General features: G+C 42.2%; 2 protein-coding genes across 25 annotated transcripts in view; one reads left to right on the forward strand and one right to left on the reverse strand.

Annotated features, from left to right (window-relative positions):
- Positions 1-12,970, forward strand: part of ZAR1L (zygote arrest 1 like) — a 93,933-nt gene that overhangs the window by 64,445 nt on the left and 16,518 nt on the right. For 16 of the 17 annotated variants that reach the window (XR_003513758.1, XR_003513762.1, XR_003513763.1 and 13 more), the window contains exon 4: positions 10,649-11,025. The gene's annotated coding sequence lies outside the window, so the exon portion shown is untranslated. Of the gene's footprint in view, positions 1-10,648; positions 11,157-12,970 lie in introns of all 17 variants that reach the window. The other variant, XR_003513759.1, reaches the window with a different exon arrangement.
- The window catches only part of FRY (FRY microtubule binding protein), a 329,597-nt gene continuing 326,275 nt past the window's right edge, over positions 9,649-12,970 (reverse strand). For 6 of the 8 annotated variants that reach the window (XM_027557464.1, XM_027557466.1, XM_027557463.1 and 3 more), the window contains 2 exons: positions 12,241-12,443; positions 9,649-11,131 (listed from right to left, as the gene is read on the reverse strand). In XM_027557464.1, the coding sequence (XP_027413265.1) occupies positions 10,873-11,131; positions 12,241-12,443 (462 nt within the window). In that variant the 3' untranslated portion in view covers positions 9,649-10,872. The remainder of the gene's footprint in view (positions 11,132-12,240; positions 12,444-12,970) is intronic. The other 2 variants (XM_027557471.1, XM_027557468.1) reach the window with 2 other exon arrangements.

Raw genomic sequence — 12,970 nt, forward strand, 5'->3', positions numbered from 1 at the left:
CACCTCTCACATTTGTACACGACTACTGGAAAAACCATAGCTTTGTACAGACTTATGTCTGCAAAGTGATGTCTGGTTTTTAAAACACTGTCTAGGTTTGTCATAGCTTTTCTTCGAAGGCATCTTTTAATTTTGTGGCTGCAGTCTCCGTTGCAGTGATTTTAGAGCCCAGGAAAATAATATCTGCCACTGTTTCCACTTTTCCCCCAGCTATTTGCCATGAAGTGATGGGACCAATGCCATGATCTTAGTATTTTCAGTGTTGAGTTTTAAGCCAGGTTTTTCACTCCTCTTTATCCCTCATCATGAGGCTCTTTAGTTCCTCTTTAGAGTGTATCATCTGCATATCTGAGGTTGTTGATATTTCTTCTGGAAATCTTGATTCCAACTTGTGATTCATCCTGCCTGGAATTTTACACCATGTACTCTGCATATAAGTTAAATAAGCACGGTGGCAGTATACAACCTTGATATATGCCTTTCCCAGTTTTGAACCAGTCTGTTGTTGCATGTCCAGTTCTAACTATTGCTTCTTGACCTGCATACAGGTTTCTCAGAAGGCAGGTAAGATGGTCTGGTATTCGTATCTCTTTTAAGAATTTTCCAGTTTGTTGTGATCTACACAGTCAAAGGCCTTACTGTAGTCAGTGAAGCAGAAGTAGATGTTTTTTCTGGAATTTCCTTGCTTTTTCTATAATCCAACAGATGTTGGCAATTTGGTCTATAGTTCCTCCGCCTTTTCTAAATCCAGCTTGTACATCTGAAAGTTCTCGGTTCACATCTGTTGAAGCCTAGCTTGAAGGATTTTGAGCATTACCTTGCTGGCATGTGAATTGCGAGGAGTTGTTTGGTATTTTGAACATTCTTTGGCATTGCCCTCCTTTGGTGTTGGAATGAAAACTGGCCTATTCCATACAGTACCTTGAAAAATACAGTAGGGTACAACATCTAGCATACAGGGGCTGACATCGCGTGAACAGGCAAGCAGAGGTACTGGCTGGAGGAGAGAGAGGAAGTGGGATGTCGTAGAGCTGAGGGATTGTCATCAATAGGAGATGTAGGGCAAGCTGCAGTTTCACTCAAGCTTCATATTGATGGCACAGGTTCTGGGTCCTTACTGGATTCAATTCTATCTACCCTCTTGAAAACATCCAGTGATGTCAGGATAGTAGCTCTTTTTTTCTCATTATAGCTGACACACAGTAGCACTGATTTATGGATTACATTCTGAACTGCTGCAACTTTGTGTATAACTCTACATTCAGGTCCTGTGCCTCAAAAATTAACCGTATCTCTTCAAATAAAGAAAATCCCCTTGCCATTTTCTGTGTCATGAATCTCTTTGGTTCTTCAGTTACTTCTTCCTCTTGTCTCTCTCTGTCCTTTCTCTGGGCCTCCAATTCCATCAGACTCTACCCGCTATGAGGACCATAGCGGGTAGAGTCAGGCAGTCAGGCAGGTAAGCAGGCAGGTCCATGGGTTAGGAGTTCGAATCCCAGGTAGGGTCTAGGAGCATAGGGTTAGGGTTAGGAGGTCGGCGCTAGGGCTAGGGGTAGGATAGGGAGCCCCTAGCGGAAAGGGAGGAGAAGGCAATGGCACCCCACTCCAATACTCTTGCCTGGAAAATCCCATGGATGGCGGAGCCTGGTGGGTTGCAGTCCATGGGGTCGCTAAGAGTCGGATACGACTGAGCAACTTCACTTTCACTTTCATGCCTTGGAGAAGGAAATGGCAACCCACTCCAGTGTTCTTGCCTGGAGAATCCCAGGCATGGGGGAGCCTGGTGGGCTGCCGTCTATGGGGTCGTACAGAGTCGGACCCGACTGCAGCGACTTAGCAGCAGCAGCAGCAGCAGCGGAAAGGGAGAGGAACACCCTCTTTTTTGCTGGGCGGGGCTGAGACCGGAAGGGGCGGAGCTTAGACAGGAAGCAGCCGGGATTTATTTTTATTGAATTAATTTATTTATTTATTTATTTGGGTTAGGGTTAAGGTTCGTGTACCCCCTCACTCCAAAACTCCGCACCCCCAAATTCGAGTTCAAGTTAGCGTCACGCTTAGGGTCAGGGTTAGCGTTAGGGTTAGGGTTAGTGTTCGTGTACCCCCTCACTCCAAAACTCCGCACCCCCAAATTCGAGTTCGAGTTAGCGTCAGGCTTAGGGTCAGGGTTAGCGTTAGGGTTAGGGTTAGGGTTCGTGCACCCCTCACCCCAAAACTCCGCACCCCCATATTCGAGTCCGAGTTAGCGTCAGTCTTAGGGTCAGGGTTAGCGTTAGGGTTAGGGTTCGTGCACCCCCTCACCCCAAAACTCCGCACCCCAAATTCGAGTTCGCGTCAGGCTTAGGGTCAGGGTTAGCATTAGGGTTAGGGTTCGTGCACCCCCTCACCCAAAAACTCCGCACCCCCAAATTCGAGTCGAGTTAGCATCAGGCTTAGGGTCAGGGTTAACGTTAGGGTTAGGGTTCGTGTACCCCCTCACCCCAAAACTCCACACCCCCAAATTCGAGTTCGAGTTAGCGTTAGGCTTAGGGTCAGGTTTAGGGTTAGGGTTAGGGTTCGTGTACGCTCCTCAGGTTGCACAGCAAATTCATGAAGGCGTCCTCTTGCATATCTAGCTCCAGCTTCTCACCAAGGGCCACTAAGTTGCTGAAGACCTCTTTGGACTTTTCGTCCACTTTCTTAAACCCTCAAAAATCATGAACAAACCGTGGGCAAAGTTTCTTCCCAATCGCCTTCATGGTGATGGCCATAACATCACCCAAGCAAAGTCAATGCTTTTTATGACCGTGACAGCGTACTCCAGACATATGAACTAGCACATGATTGGACATGTGACCACACGTTCTTATCTTTGAAAAATTCACCAACTTGAAGATTCGTATACAGGCGACTTACTATATTGAATTCATTGATGAGCTCTAGTAGTTTTTTGGTAGTGTCTTTATGATTTCCTGTGTATAGTATCATGTCGCCTGCCAACAGTGACAGTTTTACTACTACTTTTCCAATTTGGATTCCTTTTATTTCTTTTTCTTCTCTGATTGCCATGGCTAGGACTTCCAAAGCTATGTTGAAAGAAGGTGGTGAGAGTGAACAACATCCTTGACTTGTTTCTTAGAGGAAATGCTTTCAGCTTTTCACTTTTGAATATGATGTTAGATGTAGGTTTGTCATAAACGACCTATATTATGTTGAGGTATGTCCTCTTTGTTCCCACTTTTCTGGAGTTTTTTTTAAATCATAAATGGCTATTGGATTTTGTAAAAAACTTTTTCTTCATCTATTGAGGTTGATTATGGTTTTTATTCTTCAGGTTGTTACTGTGGTATATCACTGATTTGCTGACACTGAAAAAATCCTGATGTCCCTGGGATAAATTCCACTTGGTTGTGGTTGTGATCCTTTTAATGTATCTTTGGGCTTGGCTTGCTAGTATTTTGTTAAGGATTCTTGCTTCTATGGTCAACAGTGACATTGGCCTGTAATTTTCTGTGTTGTGATGTCTTTGATTTTGGTATCATGATGATGGTGGCCTCATAGAGTGAGTTTGAGAATGTTCTTTCCTATGCAGTTTTTGGAAATAGTTTCAAAAGGATAGATATTAATTATTCTGTAAATTTTTCATTGAATTTGCCTATGAAGCTTTCTGGTCCTGGACTTTTGTTTGTGGGAGTTTTGAAATCACTGTTTCAACTAAAGTGGTTGTGATTGGTCTGTTCATATTTTCTATTTCTTTCTGGTTCAGTCTCAAGGGATTGTACCTTTCTAAGAATTAGTCCATTTCTAATAGGTTGTCCATTTTATTAGCATATAGTGGCTTATAGTAGTCTCTTACGATTCTTTGTATTTCTGTGGTATCAGAAAGAGAAAAGCAAACATTGTATATTAATGGATATATGCATCATGTTTTCATAGGTTTTTTCTCTCCTTCCTCTTTTGTTCTTTTCTCTTGTCATTTGATGACTGTCTCCAGTGATGTGTTTGGATTCCTTTTTCTTTTTTGTGTGCACATCTGTTACAGGTTTTTGTTTTTTTCCCAAAGACTTTGTTTTTGCCTGTGGTGCGTCTTCTTTGCTGCGTGCTCTCCTGCTCTGGTGGTTGTGGGCAGGGGCTACTCTTTAGCTGCAGTGCACAGGCTTCTCACTCTGGTGGCTTCTCTTGTTGTGGAGCATGGGCGCCAGGGTTTGGGCTCAGTAGCTATGGCGCATGGGCCTAGTTGCCACAGTATGTGGAATCTTACTGGACCCAGGATGGAACCTGTGTCCCCTGCATTGGCAGGTAGATTCCTAACCACTGGGACACCAGGGAAGTCCTATTATACATTTTTGGTTTGAGAGTACCATGAGGTTTTGATACACCAGTCTGTGTATGTACAAGATTGTTTTAAGTTTGCTGGTCTCTTAATTTTAAGTGTATTTTCAATATCCTGCGTTTGTACTCTCATTTTCGATTTCTGGTTTAAGTATCATATTTGTGTGTGGATACTTTTCTACCCTAAATATGTGTTTGCCTTTACCAGTGAGCTTTCTGGTTCATAATTTTCTTGTTTCTGATTGTGGCCTTTTATTCTCTAAAGAAACTTTAGAGAAGTTTCTTTAGCAGATTTGGTTGTGTTAAATTCTCTTTAACTTTTGCTTGTCTATAATGCTTTTGATTTCTTTGTTGAACCTGAGAATCTTGCTGGTTAGATAAAGTATTGTTGGTTGTAGGTTTTCCCCTCTCATTACTTTAAATTGTGCCACTCTCCTGTAGCCTTCAGGGTTTCTGCTGAAAAATCAGCTAATAACCTTATGTTATCAGATAACCTTGTATGTTATTTGATACTTTTCTCTTTAAAAAAATTTTTTTTCTATTTGTCTTTAATTTTTGTCAATATGGTTAATATGTGTCTTGGCTGATTCCCCCTTGAGTTTATCCTGTGGGGACTTTACACTTCCTGGACTTGGGTGACTATTTCTTTTCCCCTGTGGGAATTTTTCAGGTATTTTTTCCTCAATTATTTTCTCAGGTCCTTTCTCTATTTTCTTCCTAGTACCCTTTTAATGCAAATGTTTGTGAGTTTAATGTTGTTCCAGAGGTCTTTTAAACTGTTCTAATTTCTTTGCATTCTTTCTCTATTCTGTTCCATTGCAGTGATTTCCACCATTCTGTCTTCCACCTCACTTATCTGTTCCTCTGCCTCTTTAATTCTGCTATTGATTCCTTCTAGTCTGCTTTTCATTTCAGTTATTGTTTTGTATATCTCTGTTCTTTAAACTTTTTAGCTCTTTGTTAATCATTTCTTGTGTCTTCTCAGTCTGTACCTCCATTCTTTTTCTGAGATCTTTGGTTCAGTCGCTCAGTCATGTCCAACTCTGTGACCCCATGGACTGCAGCACATCAGGCTTCCCTGTCCATCACCAACTACTGGAGGTTGCTCAAGCTTATGTCCATTGAGTCGGTGATGCCATCCAACCATCTCATCCTCTGTCATCCCCTTCTCCTCCTGCCTTCAATCTTTCCCAGCATCAGGGTCTTTTCCAATGAATCAGTTCTTCACATCAGGTGGCCAGAGGGTTGGAATTTCAGCTTCAGCATCAGGCGTTCCAATGTATATTCAGGACTGATTTCTTTTAGGATTGACTGGTTTGATCTCCTTGCAATCCAAGGGACTCTCAGGAGTCCTCTCCAACACCACAGTTCAAAAGCATCAATTCTTTGGTGCTCAGCTTTCTCTATAGTCCAGCTCTCACATCCATACATGACTACTGCAAAAACCGTAGCTTGGACTAGACGGACCTTTGTCAGCAAAGTAATGTCTCTGCTTTTAATATGCTGTCTAGGTTTGTCATAGCTTTTCTTCCTAGGAGCAAGTGTCAAATAATTTCATGGCTGCAGTCACCGTCTGCAGTGATTTTGGAGCCCAAGAAAATGAAGTCTCTCACTGTTTCCATTGTTTCCCCATCTATTTGCCATGAAGTGATGGGACTGGATGCCATGATCTTAGTTTTCTGAATGTTGAGTTTTAAGCCAGGTTTTTCACTGTCTTCTTTCACTTTCATCAAGAGGCTCTTCACTTTCTGCCATAGGGTGGTGTCATCTGCGCATCTGAGGTTATTGGTATTTCTCCCATCAGTCTTGATTCCAGCTTGTGTTTCATCCAGCCTGGCATCTCACATGATGTACTCTGCATAGAAGTTAAAGAAGCAGGGTGACAATATATAGCCTTGACGTACTCCTTTCCCAGTTTGGAGCCAGTCTTTTTTTCCATTTCCGGTTCTAACTGTTGCTTCTTAACCTGCATAGAGATTTCTCATGAGGAAGATAAGGTGGTCTGATATTCCCATTTCTTTAAGAATTTTCCACAGTTTGTTGTGATATACACAGTCAAAGGCTTTGGTGTAATCAATAAAGCAGAAATAGATGTTTTTCTGGAATTATGCTGCTTTTTCTATGATCCAACGGATGTTGGCAATTTGATCTCTGGTTCCTCTGCCTTTTCTAAATCCAACTTGAACATCTGGAAGTTCAGGGTTCATGCACTGTTGAAGCCTTGCTTGGAGAATTTTGAGCATTACTTTGCTGGCGTGTGAGATGAGTGCAATTGTGTGGTAGTTTGAATATTCTTTGGCATTGCCCTTATTTGGGATTGGAATGAAAACTGACCTTTTCCAGTCCTGTAGCCACTGCTGAGTTTTCCAAATTTGCTGGCATATTAAGTGCAGCACTTGCACAGCATCATCTTTTATGATTTGAAATAGCTCAGCTGGAATTCCATCACCTCCACTAGCTTTGTTCATAGTGATGCTTCCTAAGGCCCACTTGACTTCACATTCCAGGATGTCTGGCTCTAGGTGAGTGATCACACCATCGTGGTTATCTGGGTCATGAAGATCTTTTTTGTATAGTTCTTCTGTGTATTCTTGCCACCCCTTCTTAATATCTTCTGCTTCTGTTAGGTCCATACCATTTCTGTCTTTTTTCAAGCTCATCTTTGCATGAAATGTTCCCTTGGTATCTCTAATTTTCTTGAAGAGATCTCTAGTCTTTCACATTCTGTTGTTTTCCTCTAATTCTTTGCATTGATCGCTGGCTCTGTCAAGAGGTGTGTTTATAGGTGTCTGTGAGCTCAGGAAGACTTTAAGCAGCCTGTCTGAAGGGCAGGCCTTTGTTGTTTGGCCTCAGGCATCTCAGCACTGTAGCCTTTGTGCTGTTGGGTGGGGCTAGGTCTTGGCCTCAAAATGATGGCCTCAAGGACCGTTCATGCAAATGAGTACTCCCCAATACCTCTGCCACCAGTGTCCTTGTCCCTGCAATGAGTCATAGCAGCCCTCTGCCTCCCCAGGACACCATCTAAAACTAGCAGGTAGGTCTGGGCCAGGCTCTTATGAAGCTACTGCTTTTTCTGCTGGGTCCCAGTGTGCATGAAATCTTATGTGACCCTCCAAGAGTGGCATTTTTGCTTCCACCAGTTCTGTGGAGTTCCTGCGGTCAAGCCCCTCTGGCCTTCAAAGCCAAATGTGCTGGGGGCTCCTCCTCCTGATGGCCAGACCCCCAGTCTGGGGAACCTGACCTGGCACTCAGAATTCTCACTCCTGTGGGAGAACCTCTGTGATAAAATGATTTTCCAGTTTGTGGGTCACCCACTCTGTGGGTATATGATTTGATTAAATGGCAAATGGAACCCTCCTACTGTGTTGTTGTGGCTTCTTTTTTGTCTTTGATAGTAGATTATCTTTTTTGGTGGGTTCCAGTCATTTGTTCCCCATGGTTGTTCAGCAGAAAGTTGTGATTTTGGTGTTTTCGTGAGAGGATAAGCTCAGGTCCTTGTCCGGGGATCTCTCTGAGGGTTCTCTTAAACTGCAGATTCTGAATCTGTAGGTCTGGCGTAGGACCTGAGGATCTGTGTTTCTGCCAGGCTCCCAGAAGAGGGAGCTAATGTTGATCTGTGTGCTGAGCAGCGAGATTGTAGAAAGGATAATGCCAAGCTTCGGAGAGGGATGTGCCTTAAATAGTAGTGCTGTTTACTGCTTTTTTGCTAAAGGATATGATCAAGGATACAGATGAACACCCACAGGGAACAGGTGTGTAGCCAGGGTTTGGGGAGAGGGCACAGAGCTGCCATGACCTTTACCCTCTCCCCACCGCCACCTTATTTCTGTAATTCCACAATTCACTGAAAGGAATAGCGTTAAGGTTTGGAACCTGAAAAGCCTTAAGAATCAACTCTGTGCATGTTTGTACACACGTGTGCAGTGTTAAATTACAAGGATCTTTACCTCACATCTTTACTAACAGTAACAGTCTTACCTGTCGGTGGGAATAGGACATTCACATGCCTCTAAAATGTATGGTGCTTTTACTGAAATACTCAATTTGGACACTACAGGCTAATCATGTTATGTCTTAAGTTGCAGTACAGCTGCCTGAATTGCCTTTTTGTGCCAGTGGATAAAGTGTGTGACATTCTGGGGCTAAAAAGCATGATGGTAGGAGGAGGTGTTCCTCCTCAGAGGTGAGGAGATAGGCATCTAAAGGAGAGGGCAGATATCCTACTCCTCCTCTCCTGTGTCTACCCCTGGGGAAGTGAACATTAAGGCTTCAGTAACAGAGGGAGAACACGATACCCCAGGAGACTTGAGGGCAGCTCTAAAGTCACTGATTGTTGGGCTCCGCTGGGGCCTGTCTGCAGCTTCAGGGGGCCCTTCTGCTTCACTAAGGGAGAGGAGATTAAGAAGCAGGAAAAGTAGAACTCTTTCACATTAACCTGTTTAAAAAAAATAAAAAAACAGAAACCCCCCCCCCCCCCTCATAACTACAGATGATATTACTGAAAAACTCTCTTTTTAAAAGAATAACCCAATCATGGTGGTTCTTTGCTGGGTAAGAGGCCACGGTGGAAAATTCAGTCACGACTAATCAGTCCTTTCTAGTGGGGGTCCCAGCAGAACTCAGAGTTGCCTAGTGTTGTTAACCACAGAAACCTGCATTTTGTGAAATTTCCACCCCCTCTGCCCCCCAAGAGATTGTGATTCAATTTTTTCCTACAGATTATGGTTAATCATCTTTAGGGTAAGTTGAAAATCATCAAAATAGTATGTTGACAGCAATGTCCAGAAAGTCATTAAAACCCAGTTAATAATTGTATCTGTGGTAAAATTAAAATCTTGGATCAGACTCTGTTGTGGATACTTCTAGAGAATTACTACTTATGATTTAGTTGTATATTAGGAAACAAGTTACATTGGTTAATCTAAGGAGTATAAGTAGGAAGACCATAGAAGTTAGATTGTTGTGTGTTTCCATGATCCCATTTTTTGAGTTGGGTGAAGAATAGATGGGTTGTGGTGAAAGAATAGAACTCACTACTTTTTCCTTATCATTAATGGGTCTCTTTCAAAATTTTAAGGATGACAACCTAATGATAGGCTGTGGATAATGAGAGCTCTTGTTTTCTGGTTTCTTGCTTCTGATTGTAGTGAGAGCTGGTTGAGGGTTACAGTCTTTGGTGTCCACCTCAAGAGGTTACAGAGACCTCCTGTTTCCCAGTGTCATAGTACTTGCTTCACAACCCCCTGGCTGCCAATCATGGAACACACGAGTGTGGTACTCCTTGAGATTGTCACCATGGCAACTCACATGCAAAAATATAAATCAAAGCAAAAATCTTCATTAAGTAGAAATAAAACCTGTGGTCAGTATGATTTTTTTTTTTTTTTTACTTTAAAGGCAGTTCTAAACAGAATGTCAACCGAGATTACATCACAAAAACTTTAAATGTATTTACAGAGTGAATAAGTTACATAGATAAACTTTGAATATGTTTCTGATGTGCAACAGGTTTACATGCACACAGCTAACACTTGACAGCATTAAATTTAAGGAGAAAACTTAAGAATGGCCCTTTACATATATATTACAAATAAAATGACATTTCTTAAGAAACAAAGTGACAACTCATATTTTACCTTTATGTCCTATTTCTGGCTATCCACGTGGATATTAAAATATGCATGCGTAACAGGTGGAGAGACTTGGAATTTATAATGTGGATGTCTTTCACTTTTTTCTACAAAATGGCAAAGTTGGTTAAAATTAACACTCATCCTTCTGTATTATAAATATGTTCATAAAAGCAACATTCTAGTAAAAAGCAGCCAAGATCCTTAAAAAAAGGTCTATCTGGACCATTTTTGGCGCGAGGGTCTTAATCACAGACCCCTGCAAAGAGATCCAGGGCTTTCCGAGACAGTAGCCTAGCAACATAAGAAAGGTACTTCATAGCAGCTCCTTTTAGATACAGTAATGGTATTCAAATTTCAGTGTACATTAAATTGTCCATTTACAATTCCCTTTTCACATACACAGGCTGTCAGCTTTTGACCGTCTTACAGTTTTCAGTGGCCAGCTTCATTCTGCCTGCTCCTTCCTCAGCTCACCTCACACACACACAAAAAACAAAGGTTAAAAAAAAAAAAGGAAAAAGAATGTACAAGTTTTAGAATATAAAATATTTTTTAGTGAAGAAAACATTGCACTTTTGCCAATCTAAAATTGTTTCTAGAAAGGAGGGTATTGTTCAGAGTAGTTGGCTTTGGTATGCAATGGAAGTCACATCTTCAGTAGTGAGTTTTTGCTCAGTAAAAGGTTAACGCGATTTTGTGCCACACAGGATGACGGATGGAGGCTGTTCCAGAACGGTCCTATGCTACCTTGGTTCTTAAGAGTATTGCTACACGTGGGAAGTTCTGCCATCCTCTTTATGAAAAGTCCTGCAGGTAACAAGAGGGAGAACAGTCTGACCAAGCCTTTTGAAGGCTGAGAAGACACCGAATGACGTCATCCCAGCACGGCAGCACCCCCAGCTTGGCGCCCATGGGGGATGGGAGGCTCCTGTCAGAGGCTAGTGCCGGACACGCTGGAGTCGGGAAGGAAGGCGGTGAGGACCCGGTAGCTCTGGGCCCTGCGGATCATGTCCCGGATCTCCATGTTCAGCTCCATCAGCTTGGTGCAGATCTCAGTCAGGCTCTGGTTAGACCCCACCAATGCGTAAGTGCCCGTCTGTCCCAGAGTTTGATGACGGAAATAAATATTCAGCAGTGTCTGGACCTCGTCGTCAGAACTGCTTCCAAAGATGTCATTGGGCCACAGACTTCTGCAGGCAGAAAAGAGTAGCAGAGGTTAGAGGCACTGTTATTTATAAGGTTGAGTCTTTTTTTTTTTTAATATAAATTTATTTATTTAAATTGGAGGCTAATTACTTTACAATTTTCTATTGGTTTTGCCATACATTGACATGAATCCGCCACAGGTGTACACGTGTTCCCCATCCTCCTGAACCTCCCTCCCACCTCCCTCCCCTTTATTAGTATAAGAAAACTACTTTATGAATACAAAAGCTTTATTGAGGTAAAATTCACACACTATACAATTCAGCCATCCAAAATATAATTCTGTGGCTTTTTTGGGTAATCAGAATTGTGTAAATATAACTATAATCAATTTTAATATTAATTGTTATTGGTTTTGGTTAAAAAAACTAGAGAAGAATATCAGGAATAGGGGGATTTTCCTCACTGTCTAGTGGTTAAGCCTCTGAGCTTCCACTGCAGAGGGGAGTAGGTTTGATTCCTGGTTGAGGAACTAAGATGTGGCCAAAAAAAAAGCCAGAATGGAATCCTATAATCTTAAAACATTTATTTGCTATAGCATTGTGGTTACAATGAATGTAAATATACTATCAAAATGTAGGGAGAAAGTCCCAAAAAGGATACATTCAAAAAATTAGTTTTAAAATTATTTTGGAGTATACTTTCAAGTGTTTAAACATTTTAGAGATGACAGATAACCAGAACCAACACTCATATTTCAGACAATAAGTTCTGAAACCTGATGTTTCTGTCATGGTAATCGGAAGGATCTGAGGAGACTTTATATAAACATCTCAATGTTCCTTCCACAGTGATTTAGTACCTAGCCCTGACAAAGTGACTGTTAGGCACGCATGTATTTTAACCATCTCTAACTAGCAGGCTTCCCAAGTGGCACTAGTGGTAAAGAACCCGCCTGCCGATGCAAGAGACTTAAGAGATGCAGGTTTGATCCCTGGGTCGGGATGATCTCCTGGAGGAGGGCATGGCAACCTACTCCAGTATGCTTGCCTGGGAAACCCCATGGACAGAGGAGCCTGGAAGGCTACAAGTTCATGGGGTCAGAGTCAGACGTGACTTAGCAACGAAACAACAATACAAATAGTCCCGTTACCTGCATTCCCTTATTTGCCGTAAAGCCTTGCCAAGTTCATTGTTCTTCAAGCACTCAAGCATGGACTGGATGGCTGCCTCAGTGGACGTGAAGGTTGGCTCGGACCACACCCCCTCGACGTAAAGAGGGTCAGCTGCAATGGCTGCAGTGGCCTCCTTCAGGTTTTTCTTTAGGTCACTCAGTTCCCTGGACATATTTAGCAGCTGTTCAAAAAAAAAAGTATTTTTAGTGTATTTAGTTGCAGGCTGGATTTTACACCCCCAATTAAAATTGTATGACGTCTGGTTAAGCACAAGCTTAATATCTCAGTAAACTAAAAACAGGACTGATGGAACTATACTGCTTGATATATGTAGGGCTATGGGGCTGTATGCATTGAATAACTGTATCAACAGCTGGCATACTCTGCTTGTATAAAAGATTGACTCCTCTTAATGTTTTCTATTTAAGTAGAAGGGAACACATAGAGATAAAATGCACTAAGAGAACAGGCGGGGGAGCTGGGTAAAGCTGGGTTTAGATGCCACTTGTGCATTCTTGACTACTACATGGTCAAGCAGATAGACTCTTATGTGCCTTCAATGCTGTGAGACTGAAGATGTTATCCACCTCACAGCTTATTTAAACAGTTGGGCACATAAGTGCCTAATAAATGTAATCACGAACATGGACCTGTTTGAAGAATAAATTTTTATCCCTAACCCTATGCATTGGGAAAAGATGAAAGACA

This window comes from Bos indicus x Bos taurus, chromosome 12 (assembly GCF_003369695.1).
Source record: "Bos indicus x Bos taurus breed Angus x Brahman F1 hybrid chromosome 12, Bos_hybrid_MaternalHap_v2.0, whole genome shotgun sequence".
Lineage (NCBI taxonomy): Eukaryota > Metazoa > Chordata > Mammalia > Artiodactyla > Bovidae > Bos > Bos indicus x Bos taurus.